Source organism: Chlamydotis macqueenii, chromosome 24, assembly GCF_036417535.1.
Source record: "Chlamydotis macqueenii isolate bChlMac1 chromosome 24, bChlMac1.mat, whole genome shotgun sequence".
Taxonomy (NCBI): domain Eukaryota; kingdom Metazoa; phylum Chordata; class Aves; order Otidiformes; family Otididae; genus Chlamydotis; species Chlamydotis macqueenii.
Genome location: NC_141579.1, coordinates 6,597,807 through 6,617,785, shown reverse-complemented (window position 1 = coordinate 6,617,785; position 19,979 = coordinate 6,597,807). Strand labels below are relative to the sequence as shown.

The 19,979-nt window shown below is 67.8% G+C and overlaps 5 protein-coding genes across 7 annotated transcripts; 1 reads left to right on the top strand and 4 right to left on the bottom strand.

The window, feature by feature from the left end:
• Positions 1–3,067: 3,067 nt before the first annotated feature.
• BUD13 (BUD13 spliceosome associated protein) lies at positions 3,068–9,421 on the bottom strand. Of its 3 annotated transcripts, XR_015261045.1 has the most exons (12): positions 9,288–9,421; positions 9,029–9,122; positions 8,393–8,477; positions 8,161–8,218; positions 7,191–7,945; positions 6,802–7,088; positions 6,449–6,554; positions 5,827–5,965; positions 5,322–5,506; positions 4,901–4,982; positions 3,717–4,474; positions 3,068–3,615 (listed from the first exon to the last, which is right to left on the bottom strand). XR_015261045.1 is itself a non-coding variant. In XM_086766271.1 (11 exons), the coding sequence occupies exons 1-11, from the start codon at positions 9,419–9,421 to the stop codon at positions 4,381–4,383; spliced, it is 2,019 nt and encodes a 672-aa protein (XP_086622397.1). In that variant the 3' UTR covers positions 3,068–4,380. The 3 variants fall into 3 exon arrangements, 2 of the variants coding, with proteins under 2 accessions (XP_086622397.1, XP_086622398.1); XM_086766271.1 differs by having other exon boundaries at positions 3,068–4,474; XM_086766272.1 differs by having other exon boundaries at positions 3,068–4,474; positions 7,191–7,906.
• A 640-nt stretch (positions 9,422–10,061) lies between these two features.
• ZPR1 (ZPR1 zinc finger) lies at positions 10,062–14,403 on the bottom strand. Its single transcript, XM_086766302.1, has 14 exons — positions 14,244–14,403; positions 13,567–13,728; positions 13,111–13,201; positions 12,857–12,927; positions 12,610–12,696; positions 12,408–12,530; positions 12,204–12,257; positions 12,046–12,112; positions 11,700–11,770; positions 11,326–11,415; positions 11,136–11,246; positions 10,969–11,055; positions 10,676–10,741; positions 10,062–10,415 (listed from the first exon to the last, which is right to left on the bottom strand). Exons 1-14 carry the CDS (start codon positions 14,373–14,375, stop codon positions 10,281–10,283), a joined length of 1,347 nt encoding a protein of 448 aa, XP_086622428.1. The 5' UTR covers positions 14,376–14,403; the 3' UTR covers positions 10,062–10,280.
• Positions 14,404–14,589: 186 nt separating this feature from the next.
• Positions 14,590–16,007, bottom strand: APOA5 (apolipoprotein A5). Its single transcript, XM_086766303.1, has 3 exons — positions 15,933–16,007; positions 15,710–15,821; positions 14,590–15,530 (listed from the first exon to the last, which is right to left on the bottom strand). Exons 1-3 carry the CDS (start codon positions 15,979–15,981, stop codon positions 14,630–14,632), a joined length of 1,062 nt encoding a protein of 353 aa, XP_086622429.1. The 5' UTR covers positions 15,982–16,007; the 3' UTR covers positions 14,590–14,629.
• A 903-nt stretch (positions 16,008–16,910) lies between these two features.
• Positions 16,911–18,642, bottom strand: APOA4 (apolipoprotein A4). The gene is made up of 4 exons (XM_086766374.1): positions 18,398–18,642; positions 18,228–18,295; positions 18,000–18,126; positions 16,911–17,920 (listed from the first exon to the last, which is right to left on the bottom strand). The coding sequence occupies exons 2-4, from the start codon at positions 18,274–18,276 to the stop codon at positions 16,993–16,995; spliced, it is 1,104 nt and encodes a 367-aa protein (XP_086622500.1). The 5' UTR covers positions 18,277–18,295; positions 18,398–18,642; the 3' UTR covers positions 16,911–16,992.
• Positions 18,643–19,167: 525 nt separating this feature from the next.
• APOC3 (apolipoprotein C3) lies at positions 19,168–19,815 on the top strand. Its single transcript, XM_086766269.1, has 3 exons — positions 19,168–19,324; positions 19,431–19,557; positions 19,623–19,815. Exons 1-3 carry the CDS (start codon positions 19,267–19,269, stop codon positions 19,717–19,719), a joined length of 282 nt encoding a protein of 93 aa, XP_086622395.1. The 5' UTR covers positions 19,168–19,266; the 3' UTR covers positions 19,720–19,815.
• The last annotated feature ends 164 nt before the right edge of the window (positions 19,816–19,979 follow it).

Genomic DNA, 19,979 nt, shown 5'->3' with positions numbered 1-19,979 from the left:
GGACGGCGCTCGCTGCGCGCTCCCTTTGATTGCTCCCAGCTCCGGCAGCGGGGCGAGGTGGCAGCTTGGCCGAGGAAGGGACGCGGTGCCCCCGAGGGAACCTTCCCAGGGCCCGCGGGCGCAGGGGAGCGGCGCCCAGCCCACGAGCCTCGTTACCGGGTGCCGCGCCCTCAGCGCCAGATACCACGGCTCAGATGCGTTTATTTCCACGCAGGCTGCTCTGTAATTTGATTATTTATCTCCCGTTTAGCCTTTGACAGATCAAAGGCTCAGCAGAGGGGAAGCGGAGCTGGGCTGTGCATGAGAATGAGCCTCGATACATAATTAATTAACAGAAAACAGTTTCATTAGGAGACGGCGTTACGCGGCTGGTTGTCTTAAAAATTTAAGCTGCGTAAAGAGCGCGGGGAAAGGCGTCTCCCCGCCGGAGGGCCGCGGAGCCCCGACCCCACAGCACCTGTCCTGGCCCGCGGCCCAGCCCCGCGTGCTTGCGGGGAGCAGGGCGGCAGGGCAGAGCGCGGCCCCCTCCTCCTTAATCGCCCGCAGCGTCTCCCGCCCTCGCTTATTAATCTGTTTTTAATTCTATTAAGGGATGGCCAGGAGAAAGAGTATCAATTTTAGATTAACAAGGTTATTAGCACTTAATTACGTGAGGTGTCTTTGTAATTGAAAAGGAAAAGAGGAAGCGCCGCAAATATCCCCAGCCCCGAGCTCCTGGGGGTTTGCGGGTGGCTCTTTATTCACGAGGCCGCGGAACCATAAATATTAAATATCTCCTGGAAAAAAATTACGAGGCGGAGAGAGGATGCCCGCTGGATATTCCGGCGCCGAATGTTCTTGCGTTTACCAATATTCATTAACCGGGATCCGCAAAGTTATTTCCACCAAGACTCGGCGAACGAGCAGGAGAGAGAGAGAGAGGTGGTTTTAAAAAAATAGAGTCTAGAGTAAATATTATTAGTAATTTTTATCTCTGCATGTCCCTAATTATGGAATAATTAGGGAAAGCGCACACGTGCATATACAATCACTAACCTGTCAGTCTCGGGGCTCCTGTTCCCGGCCCCGCTGCGGGACGCAGCCGAGGGGAAAGGCCCCGCGCCTGGGGGGACCCCGCCGCAGCTCCCTTCCCGGCGCGCCCGCCTGGATCCCGGGACGACTCGCGCGCCCGCAGGGCTCTGCCGAGCACCTGGGAGCCGAGAAAAACCAAAAAGTGACAAATCTCGGGCTCTTTGTAATTAAAAAATCATAGGAGAGCTCAGCGGGGAACCGGCACAAGCGCACGCCACTCGCCAGAACCCGCTGCGCCGGAGCTGTTAAAAAAATAAACCCCCACCACGAGGCAGGCGGTCGGGAGCAGCCGCGTTGGTCGCGGCGGGACGGACGCGGCACGGACACGGCGCCGGCGTCCGGCAGCCCTTCGCCCCCCCAGCTCGGAGGGCTGCCCGGCCACCCCGCCAGCGCCCACCGCCCCGCCCAAAGCCTGCACCGGCGTCACGCAGCGGGAACGAAGCGCTTAGTCTTAGCTAAACACGTTACTGATGAGCTCATCAACAAAAATCTAATTATGATGTGCGAGGCCGAGCTTAATTGCTTGTCCTTGACATGAATAATGCGCCGCGTAAGCCTATTAGCCACTGTAAGCCCATTATTATTATTATCGTGCTCACTGTCAAACGTATAAAAGTAAAACAGTCGAACGGGGGGGGGAATAATGTTGCGCAATTAGCAGCAGAACGCCAGCCAAATAAGCTCATTAATTGTTGGAGGGTGCACACGCTCCGCCAGCCGGCGGCACGGGGCGAAGCCTGCCCCTGCCTCCGGGCCGGCGAGCGCCGGCAGCGGCGTCCTCCGAAAACGAGGAAGCCGGCTCCAGAAGCCGCTTCTCCGCGAAGGAACGGCGCCCCAGGCCGGGAGCCGGGCCCGAAGCTCCAGCTGGGTGCCACCAGCCTCGCCCCTCGACCACCCCGAAACGCCGCTCGGCTCCTTCGCAGTGCTTGCTAATTAAATCGCGCTAATGAGAAAACGGGGATGCGGGAGGCGGTTGAGCAACGCTGCCTCCTGCGCGCACACGCACTCCTCCTGGACTTATCACTAGTCACAGGATGTTTACAATAATTTTTAATTTGCACAATTATTAATCATTTTTCTATCTGCCTCATTTGCATAATAATTACTCTGCTCCGTGTTTGCCGTGACGGTGAATGACAGTGTTTTAAATTAAAGTGAGATTTTCACGTGCGTTTTTGGGGGTTAAAGCTAATCAAAGCTGCCGCCCGATGCAAAGAGCGGGGCTGCTGCCCTTCCAGCAACGCTGACGGAGAGATCCGCGTCCCGGTGGCGCTCCGGCGCCCCGCTCGTCCCAGGGGATCCCGCAGCGTTTCCCACCTGCTCCCCTGCCAGAACCGCTCCGACGCAGACCAGGGGCGCCGGGACAGGCCGCCCTCCCTGCTCCCCGGCCAGCGCGCGTGCCAAACCCGACCGCGCTTGGAGCGGCAGCTCCTTCCCAGCTGTCAGAGCCAGGCGGCTGCCACCTCCTGTTGCTCCACCAACTCCACGCTAAGGTGAACTCAGTAACTGCACGGGATTTTTTTGTGGGATAAGCGAGAGCAACAGTGAGTACGCGTCAAATGTAACTCCACTCCTCAAGGCTGGAGCTGCCTCAAGTTGCCGGGAAAAAAATAAAAGGATGTTCATGATCGACGGGAAAGTACAGCTGGAAAAGACGCAGGAGTGAAGAGCCGGCTGCAGCGAGCAGCTCCGAGCCCCCACTGCTGCCGCACGCTATCACCTCGCGCGCCCAAACCCTTTTCCTGCCTGGCAGCCTGCAACGGAGCCCGGGTGAGCAAAGCGGCCCCAGCACAGGGCCCACAAAGGCGCCCGGTTCTCCGGTGAGCTCCCACGTGTTGCCTGGACCGTTACCAACGGGCTTCCAAAGAGGCCCTGGCAAAGAACAACTCGTCAGGCAGAGGCAACCGCAGAGGGCGACGGCGACACAAGCCTTTCAGGCTGACGGCGATTTGCCCTCCTCATCCCCACCTTGGAAAAAAACCACCACCACACAAAATCCAGTAAAAAAACCCAAGGTGTTATTTACAAGCGCAGACACGGATTCCAGGACTGCTAGAAACACAACACAGTGAATAAAAAAACAGGGAAGGAAGTCCCAAGGCTCTCCCACTCCAGAGAAGACTTTGTCATTGTACGTCTCGCCCACAGCCCTCCCAGCGCCTGAGAGAGAGAGCGATTCCGACGCCTGGCCCCTGACCGCCGCTGAAGAGACGGCGTCTCCATGGAAACCGCTGCCTGCCTTCAATCCCTGCTCCCCGGGACGGCGGCGAGAACAACTGTATTTATTTCCACAAGTGCTTCCTCGCAAGCAGGGCTTAGGGGAAGCTCTCTGCCCGGCCCTCGGCTCCCAGCCCGACAAATCTCATCACCAGCGAGAGGACCGCGAGCCCCGGGGCGGCCGCGCGAGGGGCGCGCCGCGCCAAGCGAGGAGGCTGGGAGGCCCGACCCGCCAGCTCCTCGGAGAGGACAGCTGCAGAAGCCGTTTAACGCCCTCCGCATCTCTATTTCAGGGGGGCTCCCGAGGATTCCGTGTCAAATCCAGCTCTGTGGATTTGAGAGGAGGATCTCTCGTCGGAGAGAGGCGGTGACGCACGGCGAGCGGCCTCCCGCTCGGACAGGGCTGGGAGAAGCCAGGCTTCGCTAACCTCACTGCACGGCAGTGGCACAACGCCGCCAACCTGGCAGGAGCCTTTGGGCGCGCCGGGAAGGACGCAGGTGGATCCGACGTCAGCCCAGAGGGAAATCAGCTCACAGTACGAAACAGTCTCAGGGTACAGGGGCTCTCTGGAAGAACTGGAACCCAACTGAAACGGCAACCGAGTTGTGAAGAGACTGACCGACCAGACGAGGGCAACTCTGCAGTGACCAAGCGTTCAGCGCACTTCTACCGTGAAGAAAAACCTGAGATTTAGGACACCTGAAGACTTGGGAACCGCCCTCGGAGGACAAAGCATTTGGCATAAAATCATTGAGCCCGCAGTTCCTCCGGTTTGTTAGAAGACAAACAATCAGACCAGAACCCAACATCTGCAGCACCTCACGGGGGAGCACCAGAGAGCCGAGGCACTCCCGCAGGCAGCGGCCACCGCAGCTCTCCGTGCTCAGCCCAGCGTGCTGCGGCGCTCCGCGCTCATCCTCTCTGGCGACAGGAAAACCCTCTTTCGGCAGCGCTCCCCTAAATTCAGCCTTGCCTCTCAGAAGACAGTTCGCCGGCATGCTGAACGCCGAGGACGGGGCTTGGTCCCGGCAGAGCAAACCATTCCTCACAGCTCTCGCCGTCAATCCCCGCAGCGCCGCTCTTCACCCTCTCTACATGTCCTCGACGCTCCACTTGTACGCCAGCTCCTGCACCGCCTTCTTGTTGGCCATCCTGGCAAAGCGCTGCTGCTCAAATCCGTTGGACCTACAAGGTAACAGCGGGAGCGTCAGGGGCTGCCGCACAGCAGCTCTTGTGAAGCAACGCGACTTTTTCCAAGACATTTCAGTTTTCCACTGCTTTCACTCCGGCTCAGAACCGCCTCCATCCGCGGGTAACAACACGAGCGTCTCTGAGGCGCGTTCCGTCCCCACGTCCCGAGGACGAGCAGGTCTCGGCCTGCTGCTGGGCGTTCGCGTCGCAGAAGCTGTTTGCGCCCTCGCTGACAGCACCGCCTTGCTCCCTTCTCTCCCGGTGTTCATCACCCGTTGGCAGCTTAACACGCTCGCCCTCGCTATTGCTAACGATCGCGCGCATCTGTAACGGGGAATCTTTACGCCGTGAACTCCTCGCAGCAAAAGCCGATTTACTTTCGCTGCTATTCCAGCACATCTCTGTACCAGGAGCACGTACCTGTCCACGCCATCCCAGCGATGCCCGGGCCATATGTTGAATCTGTTGAGAGGAGGCGCAGGTCCGTTGTACCTGGGTTTTTCTGAAACAGGAACAGCGATACGGCTCTTTACGACTCCAGCGCAACCACGCCGTCATGCCGCCAGCAGCCTGAGAAGCACAGCCTCCTTGCAGGGGAAGCTTCCAGAGACCCGCCTAATCACCCGAGCCTGCTGCCTCTGCGGTCTCCGGTCCTGCCCTCTGCGCTAACACACACCAGTCACCGCTACTGGGAGCACGGCAACAACAGCAAACGCTGCTGCTCCGCTGACGCCAGGGCGGCAGCCCTTCGGGAGCGCGCTGCTGGGCGCTCTCAGGCTATTTATTTACAAACAGCCGCTGCGACCTTAAACCGTACGCCGGCGTAACTCAGCAGCCAGACCTTTCTTTTCTCTGTTCTCTTTGGCCTTCCTTTTTTTGATGAGGTCAGCCATGGGGTCTCCATCTCTCTCCTGTTCCCTCAGCATGCGATCCAGATCCTGGTCATCGATGTAACGGGCCAAGGGCTTCTGCATCTCTTTTATCGCGTCTTCCACGTTCTGCTGCTGCTGCCTCCCCTGCGCCAGCCTGGACACACACACAGAGTTGCGCTCCAAAGCCACGCAGTCGTTCACTGCGGCTTGCTGAATTCACAGGACCGATCACAGCCCTGAATTCCCGCTGCGCGCGCAGCACTCGCAGCCCACACCCAGCAACGGAGGGAATAACGGAGGGGGTCTCTGCGGCACGCGGAACGCACGCTCTCCTGCTGCCGGGCTCCAACCCAGGACGTTACTGACCTCCAGCACCCGCCCCTGTGAAGCGGCACGCTGCCAGCGGTACCAGAACCGGGCTGAGAAGCAGGGAGCGGAGAGCCCGAAGCCGCGCGGTGCTCGGGAGAGCCTTACCCTTTACCCCACTTGGCGTACTGCTCGTCTCTCTCCGACTTGGCTTCGGCTTTCTGCTGCTGCTCCAGCCGCTCCTGCACGAGGTCCCTCTTGCGCCCCGACTTGTCTCGGAAGACGGTCTCAGCGTAGCGGGATTCCTCTGGAGGGGGCAGATGCCTCAAGTCAGGCATTTGGGAACACCTCACCTCCTCCAGACAATTCAGTAACTAACTGCGACTCCTTGCAACGTTCTTTCCTTTTACTTGCGTCAGCCCCTGAAAGAGCTTATCGTGCAAAAGCAGGAAGGATCACCGCTCGTGCTTCTAGCCGCTGCCCCACGCAGCCACACCAGTACCCTGAGCTCTCTGGTATCGCTCTGCTGCTTCAAACTTCCGGCTGGGGCAGGCAGAGAAAACGGCCTTGCCCTCCCTACAGTTTCACTGGCGTTGCTGCGCAATCACCGTTTATAAGCCTTTTTTCAGAGGCTCGGTGACCCCACGCCCGGAAGCCATCGGCACGCCTAGCTGCCGCTGCACAGGGATGCTCTCCATCAGCACCCAACAGCAGGGCCAGACGCAGCATCAAGAGGAGCTGGAAGCGCAGGAGGAGACCGAGAGCTGGCGCGGCGTTTTTACAGCCCTACCTTCCAAGTGCTTGTTATTCTTCTCCTGCCTCCTGAGCTCCTGCTGTTCCCTCCGCAGCACATCTGCTGACACCAGGCCAGCTTTGACCCCAGACAACATGTCTGCCTGCAAATCAAACAAACAAAAAAAATCACATTTACTGCCAGCTGAGAGCTGGCCAGCGACGACCCAGCGGCGAAACGAGGGGACGGTCCGAAATTACAGGCCTCCTCTCACTGCAAGCGGGTCTGGCGTGGCCGCATACGCGAGGTGGATGAAATTTCTACGCCGCAACTTGTAGATCGTCAGACTTTTACAGTTTCCTGTCGCCAGGAAGCAATCTACAGCTGCCAGGGAAAGACGAAACGCTCACCCTCTTGGGAGAGCCCTTGGCGTCACGGCGGCGAGGAGGCGAGAGGTCAGGGGGACTCCTCGACCTGTGCCGATCCCTTCCGGCTGGCAGAGTCCGTCGTGGAGGAGATAAATCGGAGTCTGAGGATCTGCTCTGACTCCGTCCGAGCGGACCGCGCTCGGGGGAATCGCTGCACAGACGGCCTAGCCCGCGGTCCGCATCGGAGGCGTTCCGGGGGCCTCTCCGCGGGGACGGAGAGTCAGAGCCGTGCCTCGGGGACCTCAGCTTTTTGGTGCCTGGAGAAGAACCTGCAGCAGAGAGATGCACTACCTAAAAATCACGGAACTAAACAGAACGCGTGCCAGGAACAGAGAACAGGAGAGAGAGAACCAGCCATTCCGCGCACCCACCTTTTGGCCTGCTCCGCCTCCTCGGCCCAGGTGACCCCGTCCTCTTTCTCCGAGGGGGCGACGAGTCTGGGTCGGAATCGTACCTCTTCTTGCGTGGAGGGGACAGATCCGGAGTAGCCTGACGCTTCTGACGTGACGAGGACTTGTCAGAGGCACCGTGCCTGAGCTGGGATTGCTCTCCCTGGACTCCCCCCGAGAGCAGCTTCTCTGTGCTTCTGCCGCCTTTTTTCCCCATCGCTGAACTGACTCTCCTGGGAGAGACGTCCGGGGAGTCGTGGCGCCGTCGCCTGGGGGGTGATGGGTCCGGGGAGTCGTGAGGCTTCCGTCGTGGGGGAGAGAGATCCAGGAAGCCGTTGTGCTTCCTTCTTGGCGGGGAGAGGTCCGGGGTGTCGTGGCGCTGTCGCCTGGGGGGTGACAGATCTGGGGTGTCGTGGCGCTTTCTTCTCGGCGGGGAGAGGTCTGGGGTGTCGTGGCGCTGTCGCCTGGGGGGCGACGGGTCCGGGGTGTCGTGGCGCTTCCTTCTCGGCGGGGAGAGGTCTGGGGTGTCGTGGCGCTCTCGCCTTGGGGGTGAGGGGTCCGGGGTGTCGTGGCGCTGTCGCCTGGGGGGCGACGGGTCCAGGGTGTTGTGGCGCTGTCGCCTGGGGGGCGAGGGGTCCGGGGTGTCGTGGCGCTGTCGCCTGGGGGGCGACGGGTCCGGGGTGTCGTGGCGCTGTCGCCTCGGGGGCGAGGGGTCCGGGGTGTCGTGCCGCTGTCGCCTGGGAGGGAAAGAGAAGGTGAAAGCAAGAGCTAGATTCATGTTTGTCTCGCTGTCTCCAGACTAGAGAAACCTAGACAGCACGCTGTCTGCCAGTTCCCGGGCGGTTATTCAACAAGATTTCACAGCAAAGCACTTTGAGCCCGCAGGAGGAGACAGACGGTACCGGAAAACAAGAGTTCACCAGCAGAAGAGTTTCAGGCTGCAGCTCCGTACCTAGTGGCAGACTGGGCAGGCACTGAAACGTCCGAACTCTGCGAGTCTTCGTTCTGGTCTAAAGGAAAACAACCAGAAAGTCACCATCGCTAGGGCTCTCCAGAGTTCATCGTCTCTTCAGCACTTAAAGACTCTATTTTTTTTTTTTAGCTAGCATTACTTTTAACCCGCAACATCAATGTTTACAGCAGGTAAACAACCAGACAGGGAGGGCGGAAAGGTCTGCTCTCACCTCCTAAAAGTTTCCACTTGGCATTTGTCCGGAACTGCTCCATGAGCTTCACTTTGTCTGGACGCTCGTCAATAAACTCCGCCACCTGAAGACGAAACACCAGAGCAAACAACACGCTTTAAGAAGAAAAATAAAAGATTTCTGCCTGCTAACACCAGTAATTAAGCACGATTGCACCGATGCGTGACCATCGTTCAGCTGCCTTCCTACAGGCAGGTCTCCCAACAGCTTCCCAAAGCCTGCGCCCTCGGTGTTTATCTCCCCGCCGCCGAGATTTCCAGCCGGCGCCACAAGCCACGCCGCAGCGGCCAGCGGGCCCCGGCGACGGCACGGGTACCCCCTGCCTTTCCCCGGGGGGCTGCTTCACAGCCGCGAGAGCCACCGCGGCGGCCCTTCCGCGCGCTTTTGGCGCCCGGGAGAACGCAAAGGCGCAAAGAACGGGATACTTCGATCTGCAGGGAGCCAGCTCGACCCCCTCGTGCTTCGGAAAATGACCCAATCCCCCGCGCAGAACCTGCCAGAGGAGGAGGCGGCGAGAAAGGGTTTGCGAGCGCTTCCCACGGGGAGCCGGGAGGCAGACCGCAAGGAGAAGGGATTTAGTTCGCGGAACAGCGCTGGGCGCAACTCCCCGCTCACCACAGGCATGTCCGCTTCGTCCTCCTCCTCCTCCTCCTTCTCCTGGGCAGCAGCAATGCTACTCCAGCCGACATCGTCGTCCACGATCCGCATCCTGGGAGCGGGGAGAGGGGCCCTGCCGTCAGGCTGCCAGCAAGGGGGGGTCTGGGTATGGGAACGGGGGCCGGGGCAGGAGGAGAAGGGGCTGGGGAGGGTGGCGGGCTGCCAGGCCCGAGCCCCACGGGCGGGCACCGCGGCCTCCCCTTCCCCCGCAACTCACCCGCCTCTGCCGGCGCCGCCCTCCGGCTTCGTCTTGCGGCGGCGGCGGCGGGGCTGTGCGGCCTGCGGGGCGGCCGGCCCGCTCAGGTACCGCCGCAGGTACTCGGCCTTCGACAGCCCCTGCGCCGCCATCATGGCGTCCGCCGGAAGCGACGCCGAGCGCGGGGGCGGGGCCAGGGGCCGGCGGTGGGCGGGGCTGCGGGTGGTGCCAAGGGCGGTGGGTGGGCGGGGCCGGCGGGCCGAACGCGGGGGGGGGCCGCGGGTGGTGCTAAGGGCCTGGGGTGGGCGGGGCCAGGGCGGCGGTGGGCGGGGCCGCGGGTGGTGCCAAGGGCCCGGGGTGGGCGGGGCCAGGGCGGTGGGTGGGCGGGGCCGCGGGTGGCGCTAAGGGCCTGGGGTGGGCGGGGCCAGGGCGGTGGGTGGGCGGGGCCGGCGGGCCGAACGCGGGGCGGGGCCGCGGATGGCGCTAAGGGCCTGGGGTGGGCGGGGCCAGGGCGGCGGTGGGCGGGGCCAGGGCGGCGGTGGGCGGGGCCAGGGCGGCGGTGGGCGGGGCCAGGGCGGCGCTAAGAGCCTGGGGTGGGCGGGGCCAGGGCGGCGGTGGGCGGTGCCGCAGGTGGCGCTAAGAGCCTGGGGTGGGCGGGGCCAGGGCGGCGGTGGGCGGGGCCAGGGCGGCGGTGGGCGGTGCCGCAGGTGGCGCTAAGAGCCTGGGGTGGGCGGGGCCAGGGCGGCGGTGGGCGGGGCCAGCGGCGCAGGCAGACACGCTCATCACGATCGCGGCTCCGCCATCAGCTTTTATTTGGGGGTCGCGCCCCCCCCCCCGCCCCGGCACAGCGGCGGTACCGCCTCCGGGAGAGGCCCCGAGGCCGATCCCCGCCCGCGCTCAGGCTGGAGCGGCCTCCCCGGGGCCGGCGCAGGGAGAGCGGCTCCAGGCCCCCAACAAGTCCTGGTCCCCAAAGCCGTCGGGGGGAAGAGGTCGAAGGGGTCCCGTTGCGCCCGGCTACCGGCCCACGGCTCCCTCCGCCTCGTAGCCCTCTGTCTTCATGTCATTCAGGCCCAGGTCCTCGTTCTGCTCAAACGTCCGCTCGTAGCGCTCCACTTTCAGCTCCGGGTCCTCCTCCGGGGCGTACACGTTCTGCAGGGCGGGACAGAGCCCTCCTTCGCACCCCTCTCCAAAAAGCCTTGGGCAGCAGCCCTCCGGCAGCGCCAAGGGGCTTCAGGCACGATTCAGCCCCCAGGCCAAGGACAAGGCTTGCCCCCCGCCCCACACAGAGCGCTACCAGGGCCCCAAAGGGAACCGGGCCGCCAACGCTTATTGGGGAAAAAAAAGCCAAAAAACGCCCTCAGGCCGCTCCGGAGAGGTGAAGCCCCCCCTTCAAGCGCACAGCCCCGTACCTGAAGGTAGCTGTTGCCCGCGGGGTCATCCATGATGAAGTGAACCTTTGTCTTTCCCTCTACGATCTGCAGAAAGAGAGCGCGCGCAGGCGTTAAGGCTCTTCCCGGTGCTCCGGCACTTGTGGCTCCGAGATATCCCCGCCGCGCTTCAGGCGGTTTCAGCGTTAAAGAGCAGCAGGAGCGCGGACACGGCGGGGCAGGCAGGGAAGGCGGGGCAGGCAGGGAAGGCAAGGCGGCGCAGCTGCGGTGGTGGAAACCTCCTCACAGGCACAGAAGACGAAGGGCGCGCTCACCTCGCGCAGCTTCCCAACGAACTCCCGCAGCCTGTCCGTCCCGCTGGGCGCCGAGCTGTCCCCCAGCGCAAAGGGGTTTCTCTCGACCTGGAAGGGCAGAGCCGCTCGGGCAGCCGCGACGCACCCGGCCCCCCGGCCGGGCCAAACAGCGCGGCGGGACCGCTCACCAGCTCTGCGATGTCCTTCAGCAGCCCCTCCAGCGTGGTGAATTTCCCCCCCAGCGCTCCCATCCCCAGCTCGAACTCCAGCTCCGGGATCTCCACGCTGCAGGTCTCCGACTGCAGGGGCGAGCGAGCCGCCCTGAGCCCCCAGCACGCCCGCCGCGGGGGACGGGGCAGGGATCCGACGGCGCCGTACCTTTAGGACGTCCCGCGTCATGTCGGAGGGGTCTGTGATCCGAAGGGTGATCCTGGCGCCTTGCGGCTCGATCGCTCCTCCAGACTTCACCTGGGGACACTCAGTTTTTTAACTTAAATCAGGGCACGACGCAGCCTGGCAGCCCAGAGGCCGCCCCAAACCTGGGGACAGCGCCTGAACCCAGCGGACGCCTGCAGATGGCTGACCTGCGCCAAAACGCAGCTCTTCCAGGCCAAATTCTCCCCCTTGCCCCGTTTAGGAAGGCGTCAGGCCCGGCCCGAGCCCGCGGCACACGCCAGCCTCCGCGCAGCTCGCGCCCAGAAGCGAGGCAGCTCCGCGGCCCCCAGCACAGGGGCAGCAGGTTTCCCTCTCACCTCGTTCGTCCTGTGCCCGCAGGAGTCGCAGTTCGTGGCCATGATAATCACCTCCTTGAAGTGCGGGATTTCTGGGGCAAGCGGTCAAGGAAAACTCAAGGAAAGGGAAGTCTCAGAGAAGCAGCAGCCCGCGCCTCCGTCGCAGCCTCAGCCCTTCCCGAGGCGCTGCGGGAGCTCGCTGGCGAAGAGGCAGATCTGCACCCTGACAGGCGCCGCTACAACCAGTTTCTTTCCAGGTGCCACGGGAGGAGACCCAGGTCAGCACGCAGAGCGCCACTCCCCCCACGCCCGCCTCCGTGCAGACCCCCGCAGAGGGCGCCGATCTGTGCCCCCGCGCAAAGGATACGCACCAGCTTCATGTTGGTGTTAGCTGGAGCGTTGCACTCGGGGCAGTTGGTGTTGAACTGCAGCACCTGGCTCGCAGGAACGGAAAGGAGAGCCCGTCGCCCTGGCGCAGCCGCCACCGCCCTGGCGTGGCCGCCGCCGCCCTGCAAAGCCACCCACCTCGTTCCTCAGATCCTCCGCAGAGTCGGCCGGCGTCTCATCCAGCTCCTCTCCCTGCAAGGGGGGACACCAGAAGCAGCGCTGACTGCTGTGCCCAAAAATCCAGGGTCTCCCGGAGAGCGAGGGGACGAGCAGCCCTGCTCCCCGAGGCCGAGCGTGCACGCGCGGCAGCCTGACGATGCAGCAGCAGCAGCTCCCCGTTACCTGCAGCCCCAGCACGGCAGCCTGCTGCGGCGTCCGCCGGTAGCGAGTGACCACGAGAGCCTCATCCTTCTGCGGCGCGCGGGGGTTCTCCACGAAGCTGTTCCCTGAAGGATCGTCTATGATCTACGGGAGAAGGGAGCCTCAGGAAGCCGTCCCGCGCCTCCCCCGGGCAGAAAGCGACCGCGCTCCTGCGCGTACTCACCAAGGTGAAGGAGGAATGGACTTCCTTCAGCCGCCTCAGTTTCCCAATGAACTCGTCTATTTTACTCGCCACCGCTTCGTCCGTCGCCTGCGAAAGAGGACGCGCCTGAGCCCGACGCCAGGGGCGGCCCGGAGCCGGAGACAGCGCAAACCAGAGAGCCCGCACCGCTCTGCTCAACGCCACCGGGCAGGGCACGAACGAAACAAGCCCTGGCCGCGCAGGCGTCCTCCCTCGCACGGCGCCTTACCCTGCGGACAGGCTGGTCCTGCTCCAGGCCCGCGATGGCTCTGTCGATTAGCCCTTCAACGGTGGTAAGGACTGCAGGAGGAAGGGAAACAGAAGTGACGGCAGCGCTAAGCACGCCGCAGCGGCGCTACCCGCCCTGCCAGCTCGTGCCGACCCCCGGCAGCCTCCGCGCATCGGCCTTGCTGAGCTTACTTGGCCCGACAGGCAGGAAACCCGCCTCCACCGCGCCGGGGGGGGCGCAGGCCGCGTGCTCACCTCCCTTCTGGGTGAAGGCAGGGATCTCGAAGTCCAGCTCTGGGATTCGAGCTGTGGCGCAGTCGGTCTTCACCACCTCCCTGTTCAGGTCCTGCACGCGACAGCCGAGGAGCAGCGTCAGGATCCCCAGCGGGACCAGGCGCTCCCACGCGCTCAGCGCCCGCGCCGGGGTAGGCGGTGCCCGCCGCAGCGGCGGCACTAGCTCCTGGCCTTCGCAGCCCCTCCATCTGCGCAGGACCACGCCGGGAATGCGCACGCTTTGGGCTTTAAATGCTTACTACCAAACAAACGGCGCCATTCCTCAAGCGGCACAGAAGAGAAACGCTTTACTGCTCGAGCAAGAGCAGCCTGCGAGGGACAGGGGTGCGCGCAAGGCACCCGCAAGCTCCGCGCCGCTCTGGCGCAGGGGCGGCCCCGGCCCCGCTGCGGGGGAAGGAGAGGGGAGCCCCCGCTCACCTGGCGGGAGGAGACAGCCAGGGCGTAGCGCACGCCCTGCTCCTGGATCCTGCCCGCCGACTGGATCTCGGTGTTGGACCAGGAGCAGCTGTCGCAGGCGAAGGAGCTGACGATGATCTCTTTGAAGAAGGGGATCCTGGTGAGCAGGAGCCGCGTCACCCCCTGCGGCGGCGAGGGGCTTCGTGGGAACCCGAGTCCTCAGGGCGCCTTTCCCCCCGGGCCCCGTACTCCTGCCAGCAGCTCCCCGCCCCGGGCCCCCCAAACAAACACCCGACCTCCTTTCTCCTGCCAGCAAGCGCTGCCCGCCCCCTCCAGCCTCCCTCCGCCCCGCTCCTGCCCCCCACCGGCCCCCCGCCTGCCTCGCCCCCCCCCCCGCCTCAGCCTCCCACCGCCCCCCCGCCTGCCTCCTCCCACCGCCTCCCTCCAGCCTCCCGCCGCCTCCCTCCAGCCTCCCGCCGCCCCCCTCAGCCTCCCGCTGCCCCCCCGCCTGCCTCCCCCCCCTCCAGCCTCCCGCCGCCCCCCTCCAGCCTCCCGCCGCCCCCCTCCAGCCTCCCGCCGCCCCCCCGCCGCCCCCCCCCGCAGCGGAGCGGGCCGTGGTCCCTCCCCGGTGCAGCCCCGCGGGCGGAGGCCCCCGCCCAGGCCCGGCCCGGCCCCGCAGGCCCCGCGGCCCCCCTCACGTTGCGGAAGCAGTTCATGCACAGGGACTCGATCTCGGCCGGCCGCTGCTCGCCGTCCTCGGCGCTGAGGGGCCGGAACAGGGAGCCCCCCGCTCCCGTTCCCGCTCCCTCCACCGCGCCCAGCGCCGACATCGCCGCTTCCCTTCCGCCCTCCCGCCGGCACCGCGCCCCAGCGCGCCTGCGCGCCGCGCCGTCACGTGAGGCGGGGCGGGGTCACGTGAAGAGGGAACAGCGAGGCCAGGCCCGGCGCGGCCGCCATGGCGGCGCCTTTATTGGGGTTGTGCCGGAGCGGGCCGCCCCCCGCCCCGCCGCCCCCGGCCCGCCGCCCCCGGCCCGCCGCCCCCCGCCCCGCCGGCCCCTGCCCCGCCGCCCCCCTGCCCGGCCCGTCAGCCGGCCGGGCCGCCCCGCTCGCTGAGGCTGCGCGCCAGGTCTCTCCAGAGAGCGTCGAGGCGGGCGCGCAGGTCCTCCATGGCGGGCGGGCCGTCCTGCGGGTCCCCCGCGGCCGAGGGCCGGGAGGAGAGCTTCAGCCTCATCTCCTCCGCCTCCTGGTCCAGCGCCCGCGTGAAGCCCCGGATCCGGAGGCGCGTCTGCCTCCCGAACTCCTCCACGCGCCGCTGCGCCTCCCGGGCCAGCTCCTCGGCGGGCGCCGGCGAGCGGCGGAGGCTGCGGGGGTAGAGGCTCAGCTCGGCCATCAGCTGCTCCAGGCTGCCCTGGATCTTCCGGTGGAGGTCCCCGGCGTCCCGGGTCAGCTTGGCGGAGAGCTCCTGGACGTACCGCTGGAGCTGCTGCGGGCCGGCCTGGCTGTGCGGGGCGACGTGCCCGTGCAGCTCCTCCGCGTTGCGGTGGATCTCGCCCAGCAGCCTGTCCGCGTAGGGCCGCACCACGGCCTTCACCCGCTCGGCGTGGAGGGCGATCTTGGCGGCGTAGCGAGCCGTGAGGCTCCGCGCCTCCTCCGCGCCCTCCAGCAGCTGGGCCGTCGCCTCCCGGCTGGGCGTAAGGTGCCGCCGCAGCTCCCGGGCTTTCAGGGACACCTGGGCCAGGAGCTCGTCCGTGAGCGGCTGCAGCCGCTGGCGCAGCTCTTCCAGGCGCTCGCTGACCTTCTGCTGCGCCTCGTCCACGCGCGGGGACAGCTTCGCCCTCAGGCTCTCCAGCTCCTTCCTGATGAGCTTCCGCAGGCTGTCTGAGTCCTGGTAGAGCCGGGGCTGAAGGCCGCTGCTGAGGGGCGCCAGCTTCTCCAGGAGGTTCCCGGCGTAGCCCGCCCCGTGCCGGCCGCCCGCCTTCAGGTTTCTGCGGGAGACAGCGGGCCCCGTTACGGGGCGCCTCCGCTTCCCCGCGGCGCCTCCGCTCTGCCCTGACGTAATAAAAGCCGCTCACGGCCGCAAGGGCCGTTCGCGTGGGCGTCTCCGTCCCCGGGCAGGAGAAAGAGGGGCGCGGGGGGAGGCGAGCCCCCGGCGCAGCGTACTCACGCCATGTCACTGCGCGGCTTGCCGCTCTGGCCGCGCTCCGGGCTGCCCTTCTCGCTCGTCAGCTGGCTGAGGTGCTCCCAGAAGCCGCTCCTCGCCAGCCCGCCCGGCGACGCTGCGGGCAGGAGGGCGGCGGTCAGAGGGGCGGCCGCAGCGCTGCCCGCCCCGGCGCTGCCCTCCCGCCCGGCCCGCGTTCCCCGGGCGGGCTCCTGCGCCCGGCGCGCACCCGGCAAGGCGGCCAGGAGGGCGAGGAGAAGCGCCGCCTTCACAGCCATGGTCGGCGGGGCCGGCGAGCCGCCGCGCTGCGGGGAGAGAGCGGAGGAGCGCGTCGGCGGGTCGCTGCTCCCCGCGCCTCGTCGCTGCTCCCTCGCTGCCTTCCACAAGGACCCCGCTCCCGGGGTCGCCCCCGTAACGCAGCCGGGGAACGGCGCCCAGCTGCTCCGGCCGGGCTACGCGGAAGAGGTGCGAGGCGGCCCTGCCTCGCCGGGCCGCTGGCCGCCCTCCGCGTGCTCCCGCGCGCAGCCGGCCCGCGGCTGCCTTTATAGGCCGAGGGCGCGGGCGATGAGGCGCGCCCGCAGGGGTCGGCTTTTTGGACCTCACTCCCTTGTCAACACGCCGCGGAGGCGCAGGGGCCGCGCGGCTGACCCCTCCGCCTGCCCCGCACCACTCGGCCCCGGCCGCGCGCAGCCGGAGCCCCCTCGGGGCCGCGCCGCCCTGCCCTCCCCGAGCGGCTCCCGGGCAGAGGTCTCTCCCGGAGCCGCGCGGAGGCCGGCCGGCCGCCATCCCGCTGGATGGGCCCGCGTTTTCCCGGCGATAAGGGAGCCGGGCTGCTGGCTCTGCAGGTTCTGCGGCACGCCGCTGCCCTCGCAGCAGACCTTTGCATCGCGGAGCAAACAGCGGCCGGCAGCTGCGGGGCTGCCCAGGGGGTGCAGAGCAGCGGGACGGGGACGGGGACGGGGACGGGACGCCAGCTGCAGCTCGCCGTCTGGCAGCTCCCGTCGCAGCCCGAACGGGGCTTGGGGAGCAGGACCCCTGCGATGGGGGCAGGCTGTGCCGCCGCGCTCCCGTCCCGCGCTCCCGGGAGGCCGCAGCCCGCGCCGGGATCGAGCCCCCCGCCCGCCTGCCCCGCCCCTCTTCCCTGTCCCCGGAGCCCCGGGACCCGAAGCCGGGGCGCCGCCGCGGAGAGCAGACGCAGAGCAGCACGTGCATCACAAGGGGCCGGTTTATTTCCGCCGCGCGCAGCGGGACGGGGGCGCGGAGGGGCGCCCCCCGCGCTCGGGGGGGGCTCAGCTCTCGGGCGGCTGGGCCGTGCTGAGGAAGGCGGCCACCTTCTCCCGCACCTCCTTCTCCAGCAGCTCCAGGTGGTCCTCCAGGCCGGCCGCGCCCGAGTCCAGCTTGCCCCGCATCTCCTCCAGCCGCTGCACCAGCTGCCGCCCGAAGGCCTCGCCGGCGGGGGCCGCCTGCTGCCGGAAAGCCTCGAGCGTCTGCCCCACGCGCTCGTCCAGCTGCCGGGCCAGGGGTTCCAGGCGCTGCCGCACGCCCTCGGCGTCGCCGCCCGCCACCTGCCGCAGCTCCTGCGCCAGCGGGCTGAGCTGCGCCCGCAGCTCCTCCGAGCTGGCGGCCAGGCGGGCGCGCAGCTCCTCGGCCGCCCGCTCCATCTGCGCCGTCAGGCTCTCCAGCTGCCGGTTGAGGCCGTCCTGCGCCTCCCGGGCGTAGGGGCCGAGCCCGCGCCGCAGCTCCTCCACGCTCTGCCCCACCTGCGCCTTCAGCTCGTCGGCCAGCGGCGCCAGCCGCCCCTTCAGGCTCTCCACCCCGCCGTCGATCTGCTGCTGCAGCCGCTCGGCGTAGGGGCTGAGGGAGGCCTGGATGTTCTCGGCGTTGTCCTGCAGCCGGCCCCGCAGCTCGGCGGCGTAGGGCTCCAGCGCCCGCCGCAGCTCCCCGGCCCCGTCGTCCACGCGGGAGCGCAGCTCCTCGGCGTAGGGGCTCATCTTGGCCTGCAGCTGGCGGATGTTGGTGCCGATCTGCTGGTGCACGTCGTCGGCGTAGGGCGCCAGCTTGGCCTGCAGCTCCGCCAGCTCCTGCTGGATCTGCTCCTTCAGCCGCTGCGAGTCCTGCGCCAGCCGCGCCTGCAGCTCGGTGGCGAAGGGCACCAGCCGCCGCCGCAGGTCCTCGGCGTAGGAGTTGACGCTCCGCAGGTTGCTCTCCAGCAAGGTGCTGGGGAGAGGGGGGGACGTCAGCGCCCCGGCGTGCCCGCCGCCCCCTGCCCCGCCCGGCCGCCCGCGGCCCCGCTCACTTGAGCTGCTTGGCGAGCTCGGCTTGCTGCAGCTGCTCCACCGTCTCCTTGGCGTTGCTGCCCAGCTCGGTGAAGTACTTCCAGAGCACGCCGGCCACCTCGTCCGCGTTGACGTCAGCCCGCGCCCCTGCAAGCGCGTGCCGGGGTCAGCGCCACCGCGGTCCCGCTCGCGGCTCCCCCGCGTCCCCGGCCCGGCCCGGGGACAGGACCCCGCGCCCGCCGCCTCACCTGAGACCGCCAGGAGCACGAGGAGGAGGGCGGCCGCCTTGGGAGCCATCCTGAGAGCCGGGCGATGCCTGCGGGAGCACGGAGCGGAGATGCAGGGAGCCCCGGGGACGCCTGCCCCCGCCGCAGGCGACGGAGCCGCCGGCGCTCCCAGCCCTCCCGTGGCCACTCACCTGCGGGTGCCTGCGGTGCCGGCGAGCGCCCGGCCGCTATTTATGCAGCCCGCGCGCCGGCGACGGCTTCCACGCAGGCCGGTGACACCGGCCCCGGGCTTGGACTTTAGCAAGGTCGCGACGTGGAAGCGCCTGACGCGCGCGCAGCCCTGACATCACCCGCAGCCCTGCCAGCTCCCGGCGCGGGGCAGCGAGGGGATGGGGGTACAGCCGGGCCGCCGCCGCCACGGGGCCTGGCACCTTGGCTGCAGCCGGGCCCCGCGCGCATCCCGGCCGTGGGCGTCAGGCTCTGGGGATGCGCCCCCGGCTCAGCCCACCCCAGCACGCTGCAGGGCGGCGGCGACGCGTCGCGGCCGGGGCAAAGAGCGCGGCTGGCAGGGATCAGCCGGGCGCCGGGGTCCAAAGAGCCCTCGCGGTGCCCCGCGGCCGAGGGGCGCAGCCCGGGCACGCGGCGGGTATAGCGGCTGTGCCCCCGCGGCATCGCTGGCCCCAGGCCTGTCCCCACGGCCGCCCTCCTCACGGTGCGCCCTGCGGCGAGCACCGGGCTGCACGCGCGTGCACACGCGTGCCCCCGGCAGCCGCGCGCCCCGGCGCATTGTCCAAGCGGCGGCCGGGAGGCAGGCCCCTCGGCAGCGAGCCGGCAGCCGGACGGCGTCCACTGACGCGCCCCCTCCCCGGCCGGCCCCACCGCCCCTGACCTTTGCACGAGCACCGCCGGGGGGGCTGGGGGAGGGTATAAAGGGGGCGCCCGGGGCTGCCCCCGCGCAGCAGAGCCCGGCACAGGTGAGTGGGGAAGCCCACGGGGAGGGGGTCGGGGCCGGGACCCCCACCTGCCGCCCCGCGCCACGTGCTCCGCTCTCTCCCCAGCCATGAAGGCGTCGCTCCTGCTCCTGCTCGCCTGCGCGGCCGTCCTGGCGGCGGGTACAAGTAAGGGGCCGGCGAGGGCTGCGGCCGGACGAGGGGCCCGGGGGTGACGGGGGCCACGCGTCCCCGGCCCCCCGCTCCCCCGCTCCCGTGAGGGTCGTGCTTGCAGGGGCCGATGCGCCCGAGGAGCCGGAGGCGCTGGTGAGGAAGGTGCAGGAGTACGCGCAGAAAGCCGCCACCATGGCCAAGAGCGCCTTCAGCGCGGTGCAGCAGTCGGAGGCGGCGCAGCAGGCCAGGTGCCCCCCGCGCCCCCGCGCCCCTGCCCGCCGCCCATGCCCCCTCTGAGCCCCCTCCTTCGCAGGCGATGGCTGGCGGACAACGCGGACCTGGCGAAGCAGCGGCTGGCCTGGCTGCGGGAGCGGCTGACGGAGCTCTGGAAGCGGCCGCCGGCCGCGTAGCCCCGCCGGGGGCTGGCGGGAGGCCGGCCGGGCGGGGGTCCCCCCGGCTCCCCACCCGCTCTGGCGGGCCTGGCAATAAAGCGGCGCTGAAGCAGACGGCTGTGGCGGCGTCACTGCGGGGGCGGCGGGGAGGAAGGGGCGCCGTGCGGTGAGGGAGGGCTGCGCGCGGCCGTGCCGGGCTGCCGGGACCCCCCGCCACGTGGCGAACGCCGCTGCCCCCCGCAACCGTGCATGGGGTGACGGGAGCCGGGTGCCGCTCC

Coding starts and splice junctions, on each gene's coding strand:
- BUD13 (XM_086766271.1), bottom strand. CDS start 9,421: ATGATGGCGGCGCAGGGGCTGTCGAAGGCCGAGTACCTGCGGCGGTAC. Junction 7,946..8,160: donor CCTGCCCAGTCTGCCACTAG/GTACGGAGCTGC, acceptor TTTCCCTCCCAG/GCGACAGCGGCACGACACCC. Junction 5,507..5,826: donor TACGCCAAGTGGGGTAAAGG/GTAAGGCTCTCC, acceptor GTGTGTGTCCAG/GCTGGCGCAGGGGAGGCAGC.
- ZPR1 (XM_086766302.1), bottom strand. CDS start 14,375: ATGTCGGCGCTGGGCGCGGTGGAGGGAGCGGGAACGGGAGCGGGGGGC. Junction 12,697..12,856: donor AGGACCAGCCTGTCCGCAGG/GTAAGGCGCCGT, acceptor CCTCTTTCGCAG/GCGACGGACGAAGCGGTGGC. Junction 12,113..12,203: donor CGGAGGATCTGAGGAACGAG/GTGGGTGGCTTT, acceptor CCTGCGAGCCAG/GTGCTGCAGTTCAACACCAA.
- APOC3 (XM_086766269.1), top strand. CDS start 19,267: ATGAAGGCGTCGCTCCTGCTCCTGCTCGCCTGCGCGGCCGTCCTGGCG. Junction 19,325..19,430: donor CGTCCTGGCGGCGGGTACAA/GTAAGGGGCCGG, acceptor TCGTGCTTGCAG/GGGCCGATGCGCCCGAGGAG. Junction 19,558..19,622: donor GAGGCGGCGCAGCAGGCCAG/GTGCCCCCCGCG, acceptor CCTCCTTCGCAG/GCGATGGCTGGCGGACAACG.
- APOA4 (XM_086766374.1), bottom strand. CDS start 18,276: ATGGCTCCCAAGGCGGCCGCCCTCCTCCTCGTGCTCCTGGCGGTCTCA. Junction 18,127..18,227: donor CGTGCTCCTGGCGGTCTCAG/GTGAGGCGGCGG, acceptor ACGCGCTTGCAG/GGGCGCGGGCTGACGTCAAC. Junction 17,921..17,999: donor GAGCTCGCCAAGCAGCTCAA/GTGAGCGGGGCC, acceptor CCCTCTCCCCAG/CACCTTGCTGGAGAGCAACC.
- APOA5 (XM_086766303.1), bottom strand. CDS start 15,981: ATGGCTGTGAAGGCGGCGCTTCTCCTCGCCCTCCTGGCCGCCTTGCCG. Junction 15,822..15,932: donor CCTCCTGGCCGCCTTGCCGG/GTGCGCGCCGGG, acceptor TCCTGCCCGCAG/CGTCGCCGGGCGGGCTGGCG. Junction 15,531..15,709: donor AAGCCGCGCAGTGACATGGC/GTGAGTACGCTG, acceptor TGTCTCCCGCAG/AAACCTGAAGGCGGGCGGCC.